The sequence below is a fragment of the Leptidea sinapis genome, chromosome 29 (genome assembly GCF_905404315.1).
Source record: "Leptidea sinapis chromosome 29, ilLepSina1.1, whole genome shotgun sequence".
NCBI lineage: Eukaryota > Metazoa > Arthropoda > Insecta > Lepidoptera > Pieridae > Leptidea > Leptidea sinapis.
The window spans coordinates 11,432,879-11,456,794 of NC_066293.1; the positions used below are offsets into that span (position 1 = coordinate 11,432,879).

Here is a 23,916-nt window from a genome sequence, read left to right on the forward strand (position 1 = left end):
TATGCTGGGCCTGTCAATATTACTCTTACCCGAAAACGTGGCGTAAAAAGCCAAAAGGCATACATATGTCTATTCTTGTTGTAGATGTACCTACAACCAATAATATCAATTAATACAAATGTCTAATATCTAACTTGTAACGTAATATCTTCGTAGCATTATAGATCGTAGAAATATTAATCGTGCATAATAACAGCTGTAATAAGCGTATGCCGAAAGATTCGTTGTGAAAAGAACATTTTATTTTATATAACGTAATATTAGCTCTGATAAGAACCATTTCATAATGCTGTACATCAACTCATAGAATCATACAGATCACCAGACTCTAAAGTGTGTTTAACAACGAAGGCAGTGCATATTGAAATTGCACCCGACTTAAGCACTGAAAAAATAATTTTAAGCCAAATGCTTACTTACTTTAACTCTCATAAGTTACTTCATTTGAAACAATTTGGCTTTACTAGGGGACGTTCAACAACGTATGCAGGTGTTGAGCTGATCAAGAATATTTTTGATGCCTGGGAGGAATCACAGAATGCACTTGGCATCTTCTGTGATTTATCTAAGGCTTTTGATTGTGTTCAACATTCAACGCTGGTCAGGAAGCTATACCACTATGGCATAAAAGGAACTGCTCTCGATCTTCTGACTTCACATCTAAACAATAGAATTCAGAGGGTCGACGTGAATCGAAGGAGATCTCCTGGGACTCCTCTCAGTATGGGGGTACCACAAGGGTCTATTCTTGGACCGTTCCTCTTTCTTATATATAAATGATCTTCCTAATCTTATAGAGAAAAGAACTATGCCTATTATGGTAGTTTTGTTTGCGGACGACACTTCACTGATTTTCAAAGTTAAAAGAAACGAAGCTATGTATGACGAAGTGAATGATATTTTATCTGACATCGTGTACTGGTTTATCGCTAATAACCTATTGTTAAATAGCAATAAAACTAAATACATTAAATTTACCGTACCGAATGTCATAAATGACTTGAGACTTGCAAAGGCGATCCTGCATAATCGCCTTCGCTGCTGTGGTGGGGCACTTGACCATTGTGCTGCCCATGGAAATGCGCCCCGCACGCAAATGCAAAGGTTTTGTTAAACGGAGAGGTGATAGAACCGGTGGAATCTGCTATATTTCTTGGCATAACTCTAGATTCCAAATTACAATGGGGCCCCCATATTGAAGGATTGGCGAAGACTTAGTTCTGCAGCATACGCGGTTAAAAAGATTAGACAATTAACTGACATAGATACGGCGCGACTAGTATACTTTTGTTATTTCTATAGTATTATGTCCTATGGGGCAACGCTGCTGATATTATTACAATATTTGTGATGCAGAAGAGGGTTATTCGCGCTATTTAAAAACCTAGGTCCTAAAGAATCATTGAGAGCAAAATTCAAAGAAATTAACATCTTGACTGTTGCTTCTCAATATATTCTTGATAATGTAATGTATGTTCATAGGCACATAAGTGAATTTGTCAGAAACTGTCATAATCATAATGTTAACACCAGGCACAGACATAAACTGATGACGCCTACTACTCGGCTACGTCGAGTTAGTAAGTCTTTTGTGGGGCGATGTATATGCTTTTACTACAAGATCCCAGAAAATGTGCAAAACAAAAGTATTACGTTATTCAAAAGAATTGTTAAAAAACGTTTGTGTGGTAAAGGTTACTATTACATAAATGACTTTCTTAATGATACCACAGATTGGGAATGGAGTGACCGCCCTCAGGCTATTAAATAATAAGTTTAATTGTACAATATTACTTTGTAAACATATTTATTCGATGAGAGAAAAAAAGCCCGCTGAGTTTGTTGCGCGCATTCTTCTCAGGTCTGAGGCATTCATTTTGGAATGGGTGGTAGTTTTTTGATTTTCAATAAGTGATGTCACATCCTATTTTGAATAAAAATATTCGAATTTGAATTTGAAAAAACTTTTTTAGACGCCCTTAAACGGTTTTTAGCTAGAAGGGGTCCAGTATCTTGTATTTATTCCGATAATGGAACCAATTTTATTGGTGCGAAACGGATATTGGATGAATTATACATTTTTTTATGTTCAAAAAATATGTCTACCGCATTGCAAACAGAATTAAACAACCATAGAATAACGTGGCGGAATATTCCTGCACGCGCACCTCACTTTGGAGGAATGTGGGAGAACAACATAAAAAGCATAAAAACTCATTTATATCCGCTGCATAGGTCAACAGTTGTTATGTTATGAAGAATTGTTGCAACGTAGACAAAAATGGAACGCTCCAGAATTCAGCCAGGTACTCTTTTTCTCCTTCACCAAGATAATATACACCACCATTGCGCTGGCCTATGGGTATTATTGAACAAGTATTCCCCGGAAAAGACGGAGTTGTTCGCGTTGCATTAGTACGCACTGCTGTGTCACTAATGTGTCATATTTGCCTTACTGACTGACCTACTGATGAAATTGATGACGTTTGATTTTATTTCAAAAGCAATGGGACTATTAGTTGTACTAAATCTTTCTGTTTCAAACTTCCAAAAATGAAACTCATACATATCTTCGGATATTTATTGAAAAACTTATCGAAATACATTTAAATATTATTTTGCAACTTAAGAATGATCTATTCAGCAGTGGCCAGCAAATGTTTGTGAACACACTCCTCTTTGTTGATCAGATGTGTCGTCTTGTTCACCAGTTGCATCAGAGTGTTCAAATTCTGAGACCATTCATTGAGGCTGTCCGAGGAGTCCATGTTTAATCTGGAAATATTAAATATAGTCCAATTAGTTATGTTTTTAAAGTGATAACCCTCACTTCTAGGATTAATTCACAAATAAAATTTGAAAAACAAATTTTTATGAACGATGCGGAAATCGAACCCACGCCCTTCGGCGTTCCGTGCCGGTGCTCTAAACCACTGAGCCAACCGTTCTATTACCGCCTCGTTATAAAATTCTGTTTGCTTTGTTCAACTTTCAGGTTGTGGCTTCATCTACAGGGTCTACTTTACAGTTGATAACCTGCTCAACCCCAATATTTGCATATATTTGCATAGGAAATTGACTTGAGATGTCGCTCTTGTAAATCTAAACAATTTGTTATGGTCGTGGGTTCGAATCCCGCATCGTTCATAAAATTTTGTTTTTCAAATTTTATTTGTGTATAGTTCAATTTTTAAACTTTGAATTGTATATCAACACTCATTGTTAAGAAATTAAATGTTATGTTTTAAAGTGATAACCCTCACTTCTAGGATTAATACACAAATAAAGTTTGAAAAACAAAATTTTTTGAACGATGCTGTACTCGAACCCACGATCTCCGGCGTTCAGTGCCGGTGCTCTAACCAACTGAGCCAACCGTTCGAGTAACGTATCGTTATAAAATCTTGTTTGCTTTGTTCAACTCTCAGTTCAATTATTAAAACATATACTTGTTCATACTTGTACATATCTATTGTGTCCCATTATTAATATTATAATTCAATGGAAAAGCTCACTAAGAACTTTTAAATAAATTATTTCTAAATAAATCAATATTTCTATAAACTTGGTTAGTAGTTAAAGAATATAGAATATAAAGTATTATACGAGGGCTGCAGTAAAAGTTTATTTATTATTTATTTATTAGAATTTTACACTAACATTACAGGGTGATCCTAATACGCTAGTGTAGTTGTCCATACGATGGAACCAATCATTGAAGCAACCATTCCATTCGGAAGTTGGGGTCTCCATAATGGCCGTTTTGTAGGAGTCCACGGCTTCTTCAGGTGATGAAAATCTCTGACCACGCAATTTATTCTTTATTTTAGGGAAAGTATAGAAATCACGAGGGCTTAGGTCGGGGCTGTACGGCGGATGGTCTAATCTGTTTTCTTGCTCTAAAAACTCTTTTATTCTGTGCGCTGTGTGAGAACTCGCATTGTCGTGATGGAGGATGATGCGGCGGTTGCAGTTCTCTTTACGGAGTTCAGAAACGACCTGTGGCAAACAAATGCTAGCATACCATACTGCATTAACCGTACTTTGTCCCTCAAGAGGAATATGTTGCCGTAACATTGCCGGTTTTGGAGACAAACGTGGCCACAATTTTTTTGCAACACTCCGTGAACGAACAATTTTTGTTGGCTTTAACTCATTTTCAAACACCCAAACTCGTGACTGGTTTTTTGTTTCGGTTTCGTACGCGTATATCCAGGATTCGTCACCTGTTACGTTGTTGTATACAGCATTTGAGGATCCTGCGTGGAATCTTTGGAGAGTTCTGATGCACCAAGTAACGCGAGCTGCTTTTCACAGAGCAAATGCGGTATACATCGGGAAAACAACTTTTTTACATCTAATTGTTCATTCAAGATTATTTGTATTTGACTCATGCCAATGTCTAAAGTTGCCTGAATTTCCGTGTTGCCTACATGTCGATCTTCCTCAATCAGCTTACGCACAGCATCAACGTTCTATTTGGTGGCAGTTTGTGGACGACCTTGATGGGGATCATCACTGAGCTTGACACTTCCATGTTGAAATTCAGCAAACCAGCGATAAATTGTAGTACTGGATGGGGCTTCATCACCAAATGCAGAAATCATCCGGTCAACACACTGTTTTTGTGTTAAACCACTTCGAGTCATAATAAATCATCGCTCTAGAATTTTCTCGAGTCAATTCCATTTTCTCAACGACTAAACAAGTTTGAAAAGGCCTTGTGGCAAGACCGAGAATCTTTTTTTAAATAAATAAATGGTATTTGATTTTTAAAACCAAGGAGTTTTCAATTAAATAGATTTTAATATGACAGGAACAGTGGAAATATTCCATTCCCGATACTTTTAGTGCAGCCTTCGTAATTACATAGTCACATTTTTTACTATATTTTGAAATAAAATGCTTTTAAAATGCTTATTACTACAATTGTTTTTGTCTCTTAATGGCTATTTCCTGTCACCCGACGTTATATATATATATATATATATATATATACATACACATACATACATATTAAATAAAGTTAAAGGCGGCAATGCTGAAATTCCACTGGTGTTGCAAGAGGATGTGGGCAGCAGTGATCACTTAGCTTCAGGTGACCTGTACGCTCGGTTGGTAAGTTTCAGCAATAAATAACAATTCTATCCTAAATGACTACCTCTCGCTGTAGTATAGGTAGGTAGTATCAATGTATTGAGATAGTTGTACAGATTCAGTTTTGAGTAGGCCATTGTCTTCTGACTGAAAACTGACTATAACTTGTAGTCCAAGGGGCTCCTATAAAGTCTCGAGCAGTGTTTCCCAAGGTGGAGCCCACGCCCCACAGGGCAATATGATAGTTAAGGGTGGCAATTTAAAAATGGACTCGACACGAGTTTGACCCTTTCGCTTTGGGTTATATAAATGCAATGCTAGATATCTGTGACAAATTTAACAAAAAATTCAAATTCCAAGAATGTGCAAGAAAACTTTAATTATCGTTTCCATCTTCATATGTATTTAGCTGAATGAGGATTTATTGCTTTAAATGATTTAGGTACTGATAAAAAAAATCGACTTGATATAATATAACGCTTAGACTTGAGATGTAAGCTAAGTAAATTGGAGCCTAATATAAAATCTCTCTGCAGCAAGCATCAAGCATCATACAGAAAAATCAATATTAAAATTATTTTGACTTCCAGTTTTTCATTATATATTTTGAAATTTTACTTAAAATGTTTTGATAAATTTTAGAATTGTCGAGGTGGGGCGTGGTCTAAAAACGGATGGGAAACATTGGTCTAGACTCTGGAATTCTAACTTCCAACTTTGGTTCCAATGCTAACTGCCAAGTTTGGGTAGTTCATGCCTTGTGACCCAGTGCAGAAAGTCCAAGGTACAGGGTTTTAGTCGTTTGATAAATTCTTCAATATTTTGGTTTGATTTAAGGCATGTCCTATATATCGACGATAAGCACAAAAACTTCATACTTTTTTTTGTTTTCGACTTCGTAACAGTCATAGTGGTTGAAATGTGCATACTACATGTAACGTACACTATCTTGTATAGCATCTATAATGAACTATTTTACACAATTCCTCTGTACAATACCAGAAATGTACAACAATGCATCAAATATAGTATGGTCGCCAAGTTACTTTGTTTACTTTGTTTACAGTTTACTTCTCTAAATTTCTGGAACAGACTTCTTTCCAGGTCTAATAGATGGCTTTCATTCTAGATCTACTTTAAAGATCTTGCAATTCCTGTGGTTTTGCCAAAGATCATGGGCTGCTGTGCCCTTTAACATTAAGAGATCCAAAAGCTCCACCTATTTCTATTCCATAAAACACAATATTATGAGAAAATACTGGAGGTAGTGAAAATGCTTGCAGTTACCCTGATGTAGAGGATTTTTTTTCAGGTCAAACACCAGCAGGATTGAAAATTGACACACTGACTAAGACAAGCTAACACGAAATCACATTTCATGGATTTAGAAGAAATAAAGAGTTTATGGGTCACAATGTGGTAGGTGATCACCCTCATATTTTCTTCCAACACTAGAGTAATCATAGGAGAGTTACCAGCCTTTTAAATGAGTAAACGTATTATTTGTTGAAAGCCTTATTTATATCGATCTCGAATCACAAGGAAGTACAATCCAGTTTGGTTGAAGGTTCACGATATCTAAGTTTATTCTTTAAATAGTATAAGTTTAATAACAGCAGCCGAATGTCTACCGCCGGACAATACGTTAAAATACGAATGTCCACCATCAATGTTGAAATTTCTATCCTCGCAAAGCCACTCTGTGCATTTGTGTAATTGCATTAATTATTATAAGTGAACCGGACTACATGAGTTACAGACCGCTACTGAATATAAAATAAAATATAATTGATGGGAACACAGTGTGGACGCATACATAAACAAAATGCTGCCTTAAGCATATTTGCATACGTGTGTCCCTACACACCTCTTCTCCCCTTGTGTTGGTGGTCGCCTCACCACTACGAGTCTCTTGCCCGTTCACCCCCGCACCCCCCAAATGATTAAACAGATCTTCGATAAGCTTCACATGATAAATGTAGTATAAGACACACAATGAATTGACGTCAAGCCAATAACCAAGTGATTGAGCCATTCAGCATTTCACGTGGTCAAATGCTTCGAGTTGATACTGGTATGCAATGATATTTAAAAGTATAGATAGGTTACCTAGACAACATTCGGTGTGTGTAAATGATACACAAACGCACACATGAATAATTTAACATTCCAATAGGACACTACATTACGATTACACGTCAAAGAAGGAGAGTAAATGCAATTATGGCAAGCCAAAAAGAGATAAATCTAATTTGCAAATTGCTTCGTATTTGAGTAACAAAAACACAGAATAATTCAACAGATATCATTTTTTACCGTACACCGTGATTTATGCCTAGAATACCTACGATTCATTCATGAGTTCATGTAGTAAAAGTTATAAAGTAGTAAAACTACATTGAAATTAGGTAATAAAGTGTTATTAATTTTATAAAAAAATAATTTAATATTGATTATAATATATAGCCATATTGATGATTTAAATTATTTGTACATAAAATAATAAAAAACATACAGACATATCAAAACAAAACCGAAATGTATTAACAATAAGGGTTCCATTTTTACAATTTTACTAAAGACGGCTCCCAAAAAGTTTTATGTTTACAATTATTATTTCTTGTTTATTATATTATTTATGAATGTCTTTTTGTTAGGGGTTTATTACAATAAGATAATGGGAGAAAAAGAAAATAATTCATTGATTCTTCTGCAGTTAGCAAGGGATATAGCGAAAGAGCAGTGTTACTGAAAAACTCCTACGTAAGCAAATAGCACTTACGTAGGAGTTTTACGTAGGTAGCGGACGTAGACACGTCCTATACATGCACGTGTTTATTAAAAAATATCTCGTATTACATTCACTGCAACAAGGCCTTTTTTACATAATTTCCTAAATTGTCCTAAAATATACTACCTCGATCATCCCGCAGCAGACGGGGTAGTTGCGATATATTCGGAGTATTATCGTATCGTTCCGAATGTGTCGTTGTCGAGTACGTTACGTTACATAGGTACGTTACATACATTCCAAGATTGATTACTAATAAAATATCAAATAGCCTGCTATTACTAATCTCATTCTATATCACCTTTATTATAAGGCTTTGAAAGCCAGAACTTACTATAATCATCATAATATTATTTTAGAAAGACGCTCACTAACTAACAAGAAACTCAAGTTCCGCAATCAAGCGGTTACTAACGCAATGTATTCTGCCTACGATTTCATTTCTGGTTGATTAATCTATGACACATGCTATTTGTCCTTGTCGCGCTGCAGCTGACATCATATTCTCTATCTCGCTCGAACCACCACGTTAATAATTCGAGATTTATATGTAAATAAGAAACAAAATCGTGATAAAATACAAATACGACGTTCTTATAGATACTTTCGTATGGTATGAAATACCTTCACTCTTATATATCTTGGAAACATGATTTTTACCTTTTCTTAACACACAGGTTGGCATTTTAGATTATTATTATCTTGCCACGAAAACGTTCTGCTTATCTCGCTGCTATTAGCCGACTAAATGACATTACGACAATTGTCTGAATTTGTCTGCAACAATTTGCGCGCGCTAGTGCGATATCTACCTCTTTATTGTATATAATATCATTGCTGGTATGCACCAGACCAGAAATGAGATGTTAGCCGTAGAGTTACGTATCATTTAACTCACCTAAAATGAACAACACCAGCTGGCCGGTCTATCTTGGCACGAACAACTGCACTCACTACCAGCTGACTGAGTGCTTCCTCTGTCTCCGTCTCACTCAGTCCAAGCAGCTCGCTCATTCTCTTCATTGTAATACGAGTGTAATACATAGACATGATGCGGATGTTCTGTGGATTTAATATTAAATTATCATTATGGACATTATAATATAATTCATACATATTCACATAGGATCTTGAGACGAACACTTCATCTCTTGCCATATGTTAACACAGTTCTCCTATTCTTGTTTGCCCTGTGCTTCCCCGGGGCGTAAAAAGAATAGGGAAGTCCTAGGCCCAAGGGTCATAGGCCAAAGCGGTCCTTCAAGAGATAATACCCCAGGCGGGTACCCCCGCGGGGAGCCGGGGAATCCCTCCGCGATCATTCACACTCGGGCTGCCCATAGTATTCTTGGAAGGGAACAGTACCGCGCATGTCAAAGGACAAACAGGGCAGCAACACCACGGCACCCTGCTCCACGCTTAATGTGGACTTTTGTAATATCCGGGGAATTCACTCCAATTTAAACGCCGTCCACCACCACCTTGAGACGGCGCAGCCGGCCTTGTGTTTCCTTAGGGAGACGCAGATATCTCGACATAGCGATACGTCATATATTGCTATGGGGCAACGCTGCCGATATTAATACAATATTTGTGCTGCAGAAGAGAGCTATTCGCGCTATTTATAACCTAGGTCCTAAAGAATCATTGAGAGCAAAATTCAAAGAAATAAACATCTTGACTGTTGCTTCTCAATATATTTTTGATAAAGTAATGTATGTTCATAGGCACATAAGTAACACACGGGCAATAGCCATTTGCTAGAAACTGTCATAACCATAATGTTAGCACCAAGAACAGACATAAACTTATAATGCCTACTACTCGGCTAGTCGAGTTATTAGGTCTTTTGTGGGGCGATGTATATGCTTTTACAACAAGATCCCAGAAAATGTTCAAAACAAAATATTACGTTATTCAAAAGAATTGTTAAAAAACGTTTGTGTTGTAAAGATTACTATTACATAAATGACTTTCTTAATGATACCACAGATTGGGAATGGAGTGACCGCCCTCAGGGTATTAAATAATAAGTTTAATTGTACAATATTACTTTGCTAACATATTTTTTCGATGAAATAAAAATAAGTCCGCTAAGTTTGTTGCGCCCGTTCTTCTCAGGTTTGAGACATTCATTTCGGAATGGGTGGTAGTTTTTGATTTTCAATAAGTGATGTCACATCCTATTTTGAATAAAAATATTTGAATTTGAATTTAACGTATCCGGGTACAAAATTGAGCATAATTTTTTTGCCGTAAGCCGGGGTATATGTGTACGTTAGGGAGGATATCTGCTGTCGCCGTCTCGACAATTTTGAGGTTAGGGACCTGTCCACTCTCTGGCTCCGCGTAGATCTAGAGGACCGCGTCCGCATCTATGCGTGTGTCTACAGGTCCCATAGTGGTAACGCAGAAACGGTTCACCTCATGGGCTGCGTTCAATTGACGACGTGCTTGCACAGATCCCCTCCGCTGAAATCGTAGTCTTGGGTGATTTCAACGCGCACAATGCCGAACGGCTTGGATCACGTACCACAGACTACGCAGGGCGATCTGTGCATAGCATCGCATTGGCGCACAGACCATAGTCTGTCCAACCAACTCAACCAATTGGTTGAGTCACCGACGCGGCTCCCGGATGTGGACAGCCACACGCCGTCCTAATTGGATCTGCTGCTGACTACACATCCTGATAGTTACAAGGTCTCTGTCGACGCCCCTCCCGGAACGGCCGACCATTGCCTGGTCAGGAGTGTAGTGCATATCCAACGCCCACGTCGCAGACCACCAGCGACCCGGCGCGCTTGGCACTACAAGTCTGCAGATTGGGATAGGATGCATTCCTTTTTTGCATCCTACACTTGTGGCAAGGTTTGTTTCTATCTTCAGATGATCCCAGCGTCTGCGCCGTTGCAGTAGCCGATGTGATACTGCAGGGCATGGATATTTTTATACCAAGCTCATATATTATATGTAGTACCGATCGGTGGCAGATCACAGCCCTGGTTCGATGCGTCTGTCAAAGCAGCATCTGACTGTAAAAAACAGGCAAATCAAACTTGGGTTGCGGCGCTGGGCTCAAAGGATCCGAAGTGCAAAGTTCTAAAGAGGAAATATAACCGTGCCTCCAGATTCTTTAAGCGGTAAATCACCGGTGCGAAATGGAAGCAAGTTATCAAAATCGGCGAGTAGCTTTCCAGTTACCCGACCGGAACACGCAAGTTTTGGTCGTTGTCGAAAGCTGCAATTGGTAACTTCAACCAGCCGTCCATGCCGCCGTTGCACATGAGGAAAGACACCATGGCCCATACGGCAAAAGAGAAAGCTGATCTACTGTGCGCTCTTTTCGCCTCCAACTCGACTCTTGACGACAACGGCCGAAACACCGCCGACCATCCCGCGGTGTCAGAGCTCAATGCCAGTTCAGACAGAAAACTGTTCGGCGAGCTCGGAAGCTCTCATTGGAAGTCTGGAAGTCGAGCGGGCCAGGTGGCATTTCTCCCATCGTGCTTAGAACGTGTGCCCCTGAGTTGACGCCGGTTCTAACGCTATTATTCCGGCACTCTTATTCAAAAGGCGTAGTCGCTGACTCATAGAAGTCAGCTCTTGTCCATCCAATCCAAAAAAAGGAGGCAGCTCGGATCCGGCAAACTACAGGCCTATTGCTATTACCTCCTTGCTCTCCAAAATCATGGAGAGCATAATTAACCACCAGTTGATCAACGACCATCAGTACGGCTTTCGCCATGGTCGGTCGGCAGGCTATCTTCTGGTATACCTAATACATAGATGGGCGGCGGCTATTGAAGCTAGAATATAATTATAGCGAAGGTCTTTGATCGTGTATGGCACAAAGCGCTACTCTCAAAACTTCCATCATTTGGGCTTCCCGAGAGCTTATGCAAGTGGACCTCCAGCTTCTTCACTGCTATTGCTCGAACCCGAAGCCCGTGAACGCTGGTGTGCCCCAAGGCTGTGTGCTATCTCCCACGCTGTTTCTTTTGCATATCAATATGTTGGACACCGCCAACATACATTGCTATGCAGACGACAGCACAGGTGATGCCGTATACACGGGCCATCCAGGTCTCTCTCGGGAAATCGTCAACCAGTGCCGGGAGAAACTTTTGTCTTCTATCGAGTCCTCTCTTGAGAAGGTCGCGGAATGGGGTAAATTGAACCTTGTCCAATTTAACCCCAGAAGACTCAAGTATGCGCGTTTATCACTAAAAAAACCCCATTTGTCGTTTCACCGCTCTTCGACAACACTTCCCTTAAAGCCTCGCCTAGTATCGGAATACTGGGTCTCGAAATCTCGAGCGATTGCCAATTCCGTGGTCATCTGGAGGGTAGGGGAGCGGGGGGCACGTTGTTACAGGGGTAAGAAGTTACACGCATTTTTTACCGGGATTTTCAACTCTTTGGTAGACGTAAGTGGACTCATTTGTTTCCTTATAACATCGTGCGTTGCAAAAAAACAATCAGTGACCCGCCGAGCGGCAAACTGTTAGGTTGTGTGCACGTGTCTCGATTTCCATCAAGTACGTAACAAAATCTTTTACGAAATTTTTGATTCCTGCCGTCTATATTTGTTATTCTCTAAATTCTTTTCACCTCGAACGTTCATAATGTATCGAGTTTTAATTTGTAATAGCGTTTTATTCTGCTATTGATATCCATTAATGGCGGCTTTAATTTTAATTAAAAAACACACCATGGGGCAGGTTGTTACAATTTTTCGGGGTAGGTTGTTACATGTAACAACTTGCCTCAGACCTTGTATTACCGTTCATCTCATTGACTATCATTTAGAAATTACTACGCTGTACTTAAAAATTAGAATAAATGGAAAGAAATTGAAGCTTTCGTTCCGACGGGCGCATTCTTGCTTTTTAAAACAATGGTTCATCTTTCAATTATTTTTTAAATTCTAAATACTCATTGTTTTTTTTTTAGAATGAGAAACTATAAAAGAAAAACGGAAAGAGGTACAACTAGTCAAGAAGTTTATGAATCTGCTGCGGCAGAAGTACTGCAGAATAAAACGAGCATTCGTAAAGCAAGCAAAATGTTTAATTTGTGTCCGATGTCCTTATCCAGGTATGTCAGAAAAAACAAAAACAACGAATCTTGTTCATTGGGTTACGTTAAACCTAAATTGGTATTCTCACAAGAAGCCGAACATAAATTAGCTTCTTATCTAATCAAAAGTTCAGAAATATATTTTGGTTTACTACCAACTGAAGTCCGAAAACTAGCTTATCAATGTGCAGTAAAACTCGAATTAAAAAATATTCCCCCCAGTTGGATCCAAAATAATATGGCTGGGCCGGACTGGTTTAAAAGTTTTATGCACAGAAATCCTCAACTATCTCTGAGAACACCAGAAGCTACATCTTTGAGTAGAGCAACGTCATTCAACAGAACCAACGTTAAAGACTTTTTTGACAAACTGCAATTGTTATTCCAAAAATATGAATTCACTGCTTCGCGCATATGGAACGTTGATGAAACAGGTGTCACAACGGTACAGAAGCCTAAAAAAATAGTTGCTGCTCGTGGTCAAAAACAGGTCGGTGCGATCACATCTGCAGAAAGAGGAGTACTTGTAACGCTCACATGTGCCATAAATGCTGCTGGAAATTCAGTCCCGCCGATGTTCGTTTTTCCCAGAATGAGATACACTGATCTATTTCTTCGTGCTGGACCATCAGAAGCGATAGGAGCAGGCAATTCTTCAGGATGGATGACAGAAGTAGAATTTTTAAAATTCTTGGATCATTTCATTCAACATGTCAAACCTTCCATTGAACAGCCCGTCCTCCTCCTGCTGGATAACCACAACTCACATGTAAATTTTCACGTCGTGGAGAAAGCCAAAGTAAACAACATAATCATGCTGTCGTTTCCCCCGCACTGCTCTCACAATTTACAACCATTAGATGTAGGCGTTTATGGCCCATTTAAAAACCACCTTAATCGAGCACAGACGGCCTGGATGTATAATCATCCAGGAAAAACAATGACGATTCATGATCTCCCAGGCGTGGTGAAAGATTCACTGCCATTGGCCCTAAATCCTGTAAATATCATGAGCGGATTTCGATCAACCGGGATATGGCCTTTTAATCCTGATATCTTTCAAGACAGTGATTATGCACCTTCTTATGTCACTGATCGCCCCAATCCAGAAACGAATCATCCCACTGCCTCGCAGAACACCTCCAATTTGACACTGGACCTGGAAAATCCGGAATTGCTAGATTCTGCGCCTCAACTGAACATAAGCACAAATGAAATCATACAGGCAATCGAAACAGCAACCAATCTATTACCTGACACTATTAACAATATTACTGTTTCACCTTCTCCAAATCCTGCTTGTTCGCAAGATATAGAATGTTTAACAACATTACCGAGTGCAGATTCGTCAAGTTTTAAAAATAAATTTGAATTAGCGATACCAGGTTCATCTGGTATACAAAGTACATTTGAAAATTTTTCGCCTTCAAAGATAAGATCCTTTCCCAAGGCAGAGGCTCGAAAACAATCCAACCATAACCGTCGTAAACGTAAATCCGCTGTATTAACCGACACACCTGAAAAAGACTCATTACAAAAGGAGTATGAAGAAAAACTGGCCAAGACCAAAAAAGCGTGCGACCAAAATAAAGGAAAAGGTAAAGGAAAAGGGAAATCTGCGAAAACGAGTAAAGTAGGAAAAGAAAAGGTGAAGAAAAAAATTTTGGTTTCTGATTCAGATTCTGATACTGAAGAATGGTTTTGTTTAGTGTGTAGCGAAAGTTACAGTACTTCTAAAAAAGAAGATTGGGTAGAATGTTTAGAATGCAAAATGTGGGCCCATGTCAAATGTGTAACAGGAAACGTTCAATTATTCATTTGTATTAATTGTAATTCTGATGAAGACTAATGTAATATAAATATGTGATATTGTTACCTACAATAAAGGTGAAGGTTGACCTTGAGGTCGCCTTTATTGCTTGCCTGGTGCAACTGTTACTCGTGATATGCTGTCGACTGTTTATACAGTATTGTATACGTAACTATAAATTTTATTGCAATATAAGTGTATTGAAAATGTTAGATTTTAGTTTAACTGAAGTGCCAAGTTAAAAAAGTATAAATAATTTATTACATGTTGGTATTTACTGACGAAATTTTCTAATTCAGTAATGAAAATGTGTTTTATATAAGATTTAAGAAAGTTCCTGCCAAAGTTATGTGATTATTACTGTTAAAAAGTTGGAAAATTACGATATAGATAGTATAATTGCTCATAAATGTTATAAGACTGTTCAAAATAGTCTCTTTTATTCATAACGTTTTGAAACAATAAAAAATAAATGATTTATTATTGTTCATTTTGTTTATTTACCTACTGTAACATCGTGCCCCGAAGCTGTAACAACTAGCCCCAAGTCAGGGGTAAGTTGTTATAATCGACTTATTTCATTAATTCTCTATTACGGGAAAAATTACGTAAACTTTAATATTTTTCCAATGCTATTCTACTAGCTGAATAGACACACTAATGGTAAAAGCAATCAAATGTATACATTATTTGATAGCTTTTGTGATATTAATAATTATCTAAAAATTGTAACAACGTGCCCCCCGCTCCCCTAAAGCCAAATTGGCTTTGAAGAAGCTGGGCGTCATTAATAAAGCATGGCAATACTTCAAGCCGGCCCACATTCTAGCGCTCTACAAAGCGCAGGTCCGGCCACACATGGAGTATTGCTGTCATGTCTGGTCTGACGCACCCCAGTATCAGCTCGATCCATTTGACCGCGTTCGACGTAGAGCAGCTCGAATTGTCAGGGACCCAGTGCTCTGTGAACGGCTGGATCACTTGGCGTTGCGTAGAGACGTCGCTTCATTGTGTGTCTTCTACCGCATTTATCGCGGGGACTGTTCCGAAGAAATTAGGATATCATCCCCACCACCTGGATGTGTGGCGGTCCTCCACAGTGCGGTTTTCCAGAAGCTTTCTTCCTCGTACTACTAAGCTGTCGAATGAGCTTCCTTGTGCGGTGTTTCCGGGACGATACGACATGGGTATCTTCAAAAAAAAAAGCGCGTACACCTTTCTTAAAGGCCGGCAACGCTCCTGTGATTCCTCTGGTGTTGCAAGAGATTGTGGGCGGCGGTGATCACTTAACACCGTACGCTTGTTTGTCTTCCTATTCCATGAAAAAATATATACTTATATATTATATATACATTATTGGTCTTTCATTATTGTCAATATTTCAAACTGTCGCACATATTGTTTTTAACTACCCTAACAAATACTCACATGTTCCACAACTCTGTTTTTAAGATCATTCCACCTCTCTTGACCTTTTTCATCCGAGGCATCAAAGAATGGAGTGGTTCGCAAGGTTTTCTCATACGTCGAGCAAAGTGTATTCCACCTTATTATTTCTGGGTTGATAAAAAGACCCAGTAACTGCCTGCAAGATATAATATTTAAAATTAGTAAATTGGGCTTGTTCATCTATATCAATATATATATATATATATATACTAGCTGAACCGACAGACGTTGTTCTGTAGATAAAAAAAAATACTGTTTTATAAGAATTCGCCAATAATATTTAAAAAACATCAAGAATTATTTCGTTAAAAAATGCTACCTGTTATAATGAAATTGTTTCACAGCAGAACTGTCAAACCGTGTGTCACTGAATTCTCTCATAGAAAATATATCCATACAAAACAAATATTGAAAATAAAAATAATTATGGGTCCCAAATCGAAATAAAAACTTTCCTATCTCTCAAGTTGGACCAAACTGCACTCCATGAAGTAATCCCCATTAAAATCAGTTCATTAGTTTAGGAGTCCATCGCGGACAAACAACGTGTCACGTAATTTATATATATTAAGATGTATGTATTGAAGACTGAAGACCCCATACACATTCTTCTGGAATGCGAAGCCATTGCCAGAATCAGACTGGGGTGTCTTAAAACACCTTCACTCAAAGCAGAGGACGTGCCATGCCTGCACCCTCTGAGGATCCTACGCCTTCTAAAAGTAATACGTCTCGAGGATATAATTTAAATATCGGCACAGTAACACGTATCCTAGTTAGTAGCCTCGATTCTCCTCCTTAACTATTAAGTTTGAGAACAGGCGCGCTAGCGCAAGAAGGGGGCACAATAGATACTAGGATTTAAGTGCATTGAAATCCCCAAATCATAATAATAATAATAATGTATTGACTCATTACAATTATTATTATCTCTGGAACTATATATTTATATATATAGGCGTAAGAACTTGAAATTTTGCAGGAACATGCCTGTCGCAAAGTAGAGGTCTGTTAAGAACGATCTGTTTTTTTTTTATTATGAACAGACTGTCTGATGGGTCAACTAGATCCATATATTATAATAGTACATATAATAATTATGTACTTTGGTAGCTATGAGACTAATTAAATTTCATAATTAACTTTATTTTTTTAAGGTAGTCGAGGTGACAAGCTAAACAAGATCAAACAGCTGAGTCCTGATGCTAATTGATAACCTCTTCCCACTACAATGCAGTTCCACTCAGGATTATTGCATTGATGTGAGACTTTTACTAGTGGGAGGCTTTTTGCACAAGATGCTGTGGAGGTTATGAGTACTACAACGGTGGCTTTTCTTCCGTGAAGCAGAAGGTGGCTAGTGAATTTACTGGGCAAATGAGCCATCCAAATTAAAACACTGTCAACATTACAAATTGATAATGTTGACAATTGAAAAGTCAAATGAAATAATTGAAACCTTTCAATAAGTATTATGTCTCAAGGTGATTAGCGCAATTATTGTAGTGCTGCTCTGAAGGGTTGGGTTTTTCAAAAATACACACTTCTACTAAATAGGCAGGGCGCATTAATTACATCTAGTGATCGAGTCATCTATCATTCTAGTGGCAAGTGATACACTCCATCTTGGACTCTTCTTGCGTAATTATATGATATACAATGATAATATATTACTTATATTCGGGAAGTTTGTCCAGCGCTTTGTCTGCATCAAGCCGGTGTGTCAGATCTGCCTGCTCGTTGTCGTAGGGCGCCAGTATCAGGAACACCACACTACCAATGAGAGCGTCAGTACCGCCCGCCTCTCCCAAAGCACGGAAGTGCCGGCATACGGACAGATACGCGCCATTATGCTGATCTACAGATATCATGAGGCGGTAAAACTTGTCTTTCAGCTCCTGTAGAAAAAATTAAGAAATAATAATAGACTATACAATATATAGTAGAGCCAAAAGTTATTATTACTGTGGTCCAATATGATACTATAATACTGTAGGACAGTACAGACTCTCCTAGATTAGGACAATCCCTCCCCGAGTGTTAAGTTCAGTCATTATACTTATTCTAGGAAGGACACAGCTCTTCTTCTTTCAAACCTGCGTGCCACTTACCGCGTTTCCACTTACACTACTGTAATTCCATTTTTATCCAAACTGCTTAAGAGTCTGTGTTACTTTCCATCAGATAAAATATTGATCATTGTGATACAATGCAATAATCAATTAGTTTACATGACTGTTCATTCTGCGAAGATTTAGACGAATGCCGGGGAGTCAACTTCTCCTGGGGATGCGTCGTGTAGATGCGAAATACGTGTTGAACAAAGAACAATATTTTAAAGTTTCACGGTTCTAATACTCAGGGCATATCTAGTAATAACAAGAACCTACCTGTGTATTGTCTTCCTCGAAGAATTTCGTATTTATTTTCTTGGATATTATTTGAGTGCGTATGTAGTCTTTGATAGCCAGACACAGTCTCATCTGCTCCAAGATCAGTTCAACTTTTTCCCTCTTATCCATCGAACCATAAGTCTCAACTTGTAATTCTTGTATTATTTTTGCAGCTTCGGCGACATTTCCTTCCTCTTCACGAATCTTCGCAAGAATATGTGTAAGGCGAGCTCTTTCTACTTCGACGTAAATTTTACCTTCTGTTATAGATCTTAATGTTTCAATTAGTTTAATTTTAGTGTCTTTGTCTGGTGTTTGATCAACATAAGTGTAACACTCTTGAACCATTTTGACAACTGCTTGTTTCAATTGTGATCTAAATAAAATAAATTGACATAACTAGGAGTATACAACATAAATACTACACTATTATTACACACAATTAAATTTCAAAATACTATCCTATTGACATATTATATTGGATGTGAAAAAAATGAAAAATCTATATTTAAACAGCAGCTTTTTTGTATTTCAGTTCTAATTTTTATGACCAGATACATGAAAGAATGGACATAAAAAATAGACTACTCCGTCTCTGGATCTCTACAAGTAGGCTAACTGAGCGAGAGGCTCAAACCACAATCCTGTGTAATATCAGGGGGCTTCAATATAATTTAAATGTCTATTTTAATGCCCATGCGGTCGTGTTTGATATCCACCTTGCATGATGATGAATGATGATGATCCTTGGGTTCGAATCCCGGTAGGTGCAAGCATTTATATGATGAATATGGATGTTTGTTTCCGAGTCATGGATGTCTATATGTATATTTAAATGTATCTTTATATGTATTTATGTATGTTTAAGTAAGTGTATTGTATTAAATATATCGTTGTCTTGTAACCCATAACACAGGCTATATATGTCTAATTTAGGGCAAGATAATTTGTGTAAAAAGTGTGTCAATGATCTGACTAAATCCCAGCCCAGGGCTGGCATGCTGCAACAATGCACGCTATACACATGTTTCTTCAGCATATCAATGAGATGCTGGAAACAGAAAGTCTCTCTTGGAATAGTGTCAACAAGAACTGGAACAAATTTTTGTGTGGCATATTTCTCTCAATCAAGTCAGCTCCAATTGGCTTGATTCTATGGTGTGGCATAGATTTCTACTCTCTCTGCATATACAACAGGCATGACTGCTCAGACAAGTTGGTTAAGTTGCCACGAGTCATGTAACTCCACCATCAACACATTATGTTGACATCTGGCATTCTACAGCCGAGCGTTTTCCGAGAAACTTGTCCGTGTCACATCAGTTCCTAGATTCAGTTTCATATAACAAATAATACTACCAAGGCTGGCATCACACAAACACATCTATTGAGCCCTGGTGTTATGAATGTCCATAGGCAGTACCTCACCAATCACAATCAAAAAAAATGTTTCAATTGTTTTGCTGCCCACATATTATAAAAATCATTTCAACATTCACCTTCTTTTTGACAGTAGAATTATATGGTCATTAAGAGCAGTCCAGTTTTTGGCTTCATAGAATATCTGCACAATTGCTACCAAGATCCTTGCTGTTGAAGCCATATCTGCCCCCTATAAAATATTAAAATTATATAAATGCTATTAAAATCCCAATATATACATATTGAAAAATAATATATATTTGCTTGAACAGAGTACATGAGGGTGTAATTTCTTATGTTGTGGGCAGATTAAGCTTCATTCATTATTGTGTAACCTAATTCTTGTTTACCACCCTAAACTAATAAAAATTAAGAATATTCCCAACAATAGCCACCTTTATTAAACAATAAAAAAAATTTGGTCTTGTTTTGTAAAAGAGATAAATATTGATCAGGCCGGTTTTGCAGTTAAGGCCTCAATTGAGGTGCCAAATGCAGGCTAATATTGTTCACCAGAATATACAAGGTATCTCGAGTAAGGAATTAGAAATTGAACTGTTTTTAAGCTGCTTTAATATAGATATATTATTATGTATTACAGAACATTGGTGTAAGAGTTATCAGCTCCAGTTTAGTTTTAGAGAACATAAAGTAGTCAGTTTGTTTTGCAGAAGTAGGGTAATACATGGAATTTTCCTAATTATTATTAATAATAGATAAAAATGTAAAAATAGAAGAGATAACCTGTCTATAGTACAACTAATTGAGATAACTTGTATAGAACTAGAGCAATATATTATTGTAATTGTATACCACCCCCACTGCATAATAGTATTATGAACAATTCCAACATAGAATGGAGGAGGTACTACCAACATTTAGCAAAACCAGGAAGCCAATTATTGTGTGTGGAGATTTCAATATGAACTTACTTGAACCTTTTGTCAATTGTACTAACCTTAAAAATTTATTGCAAAGTTTTAATTTGTTCAATATGTTTCGGGAACCTACTAGAATTACTTCTACTACAGCAACTTGCTTATAATTACTACTTGTCAGTCCAACCATAGTGGGCAACTAATATTAACAAAGAAACAACCGAATTCATAAAACATTATTCCAAAACAATAGATATAATGTGCACCTAAAAGTACAAAAATAATTTCGTGTTTTTATACAACCTAATTAATAAATCTAATTCTAGTTATGATTATTGGTATTTTTGGAGTTGGTGTCAGCCAAGGTAGGTCTGTAACTACATACATAGTTACTAGGCATGCCTTTTAAGTTCTGTCGTTTCTATATTTCCTAGCAATTTTGAATTTGGAACTGTTCTATATTAGAATGTGTTTAAATTTTGAATCTCAAAACAGTTGAAAGCATTAGCATTAATGCTACTGTTTAGTCACAGCGCCAATTGGAATTTGTCAGGTTGCATACGAAAATAAATCTTTCTCAGGAAAGTGTTCGTGCAATAATATTCTACAACATTCGAAGAGGCCTGACACAGCTTCAGTGTTTTGAAGACGACGACTACAGCGCGTCTATTTTGCGTGGATTTAGATTTCACCCTTACTGTGTGTTCCATTCATCATCATATCCGACAACGACAATTACTTGACCATAACAATGTTACGGTAGGTGACTCTAATGTCCGGATAGCATAAAAAAGATTCAGTTGGGTATAGTTAAATTGCTCCTACGAATTACAGAGTTCTATTACTTTGTCATGAATTCCATAATCAGAACCTAACCTAACCTAACCAAACTACCTTTGAAGTATATGCTTTTATTTAACATTTTTATAATATGCCAATAAAAAAATAATCATCGAAATTGTTTGGCGTTGGTATAAGACTCTTATGGCTTGTACAAAAAAGGTGGTCAAAGCAATTCTCCATATGCTTAGTATTAGTAAAATAGTAAAATGTTTGTGTACCGGGCTATTAATAGGCTTAATGAGACCACCTCTGTTTGTGGCAATCCTGTCCGAAAGCAAAAGATTTTATTTATCTCGGGAAGATCGGGAAGCACCTAAAACCATGCTGTTTATTTTAAAAGATCACTGATTGTGACTTGCAGCCTATAAGAGACATACTGGTAATTTCTAACCTGATAATTTAAAAAGTAATAGGGGTGGTAAAATCAAATCAACTACTGATGTGGTACGCAAAGGGAGGTCACAGAATTTTTTTTTAAGGATGAGAATCTTTTTACAATTGAGCAACATTTTAACAAACAAAATAACCGTATTGATGCTCAAAGCTCTAAAAGGAGAGAGCCCAATTAGATAACAGAGTGCAACACATTTGCAATAGAAAATGTTTCTTTCTTTGTTTCAGTATTTATGGCATGACTAGGTATGTTATTCAAATTATACATATATAATTTATTTAACTAGATATAAAATCACTTATTGGAAGTCAAAAACTACCACCCAATCCAAAAGGTATGCCTCAGACGTGAAAAGAACAGGGTGCAACAAGCTCAGCGGGCTTCAACTTAGCCAAGTAGGAAGCATTATAAGTTAATGTTTGTTCCTGGTGTTAACATTATGGTTATGACAGTTTCTAGCAAATTCACTTATGTGCCTATGTATATACATAACATTATCAAGAATAAGAGAGGCAACAGTCAAGATGTTTATTGCTTTAAATTTTTTTCTCAATAATTTAAGATTGTATTAATATTGGCAGCATTGCCCCATAGCAATATACTATAGGATTATACAATGAAAATAACTAAAGTAAACAGGTCATTCCATATCTATGTTGGTTAAAAGTCTAATCTTTTAAACTGTTTATGCTGCAGAACTATCCTTCAATATCCCCCATATTGAAGGACTTAGTTCTGCAGAACTAATGAGCTGCAGCTCATTGTAATTTGGAATCCAGAGTAATGCCAAGAAATAGATCAGCAGACCAATGGTTTTATCATATCTTTGTTTAACAAAACACTAGCTACTACTATACAACTATAAAACTTACTGTTCTTGTTTGCTTCTCAAGGGCTAATAATTGATCTATGGCTTCTTGAACTTTACCATTTGCTGCCCACGACTTCCAGATCGGAATTTTCTCATCACATGTTATGCTATAATCGACCTAAATCAATAAACAAAACTGATTAAATATTGTTACTACTTAAGATTCACTATACACCAACAAGTGTATACGATTGGCCAAAGAATAGCTTGAAATTGTAAATTAGAAGGATTTTATTTCTTTAAATACAAACAATGACGAAAGTGTAAATATTGTAAATTATTTTATACATACTTCCATTTTTATTATTTTGCCGCTCGCATCTAGACTTTCAATATCGCCGTTGGTAGTCATTTTGCAATATATATAATTTCGAATGTAACGCACTTTCTCCAAATATTTTTGAAGGGTTAAATTATTAAAATTAGTGATTATCAACCTGATATACCAGAAAAATTAATTTGTAATTTTGTAACAATAATCATGAACCTTGTATTACCATGAGCAAGATTGCAAGATCACTACTATTGACATTCCGATTTGACAGACGTCACTTTTTTTAAATTTATTACATGACCATGGATACAAGTCTTTCAAACGCAGAAAATAATCAACATAATAATAAAAAATAATAATAATCTAATATATAATATTCTCGTGTCATGGTGTTAAACATTGAAGTCCTCCGAAACGGCTTGACCGATTCTCATGAAATTTTGAGTGCATATCGGGAAGGACTGAGAATCGGACAACATCTATTTTTCATCCCCCTAAATGTTAAGGGTGGTCCACACGAATTTTTTTTTTTATTTGTTTGACATTGAGTCCGCATTAAAAAATACATACAACTTCAAATTTTCACCTATCTACGATCAACAGTAACTTTTG

The 23,916-nt window shown here is 37.2% G+C and overlaps 1 protein-coding gene across 1 annotated transcript; it reads right to left on the reverse strand.

The window, feature by feature from the left end:
- Window positions 1–2,567: 2,567 nt before the first annotated feature.
- Window positions 2,568–23,550, reverse strand: LOC126973501 (26S proteasome non-ATPase regulatory subunit 12). Its single transcript, XM_050820830.1, has 8 exons — window positions 23,323–23,550; window positions 23,032–23,148; window positions 20,122–20,234; window positions 18,620–18,998; window positions 17,904–18,127; window positions 16,209–16,365; window positions 8,787–8,950; window positions 2,568–2,775 (listed from the first exon to the last, which is right to left on the reverse strand). Exons 1-8 carry the CDS (start codon window positions 23,380–23,382, stop codon window positions 2,637–2,639), a joined length of 1,353 nt encoding a protein of 450 aa, XP_050676787.1. The 5' UTR covers window positions 23,383–23,550; the 3' UTR covers window positions 2,568–2,636.
- Window positions 23,551–23,916: the final 366 nt, after the last annotated feature.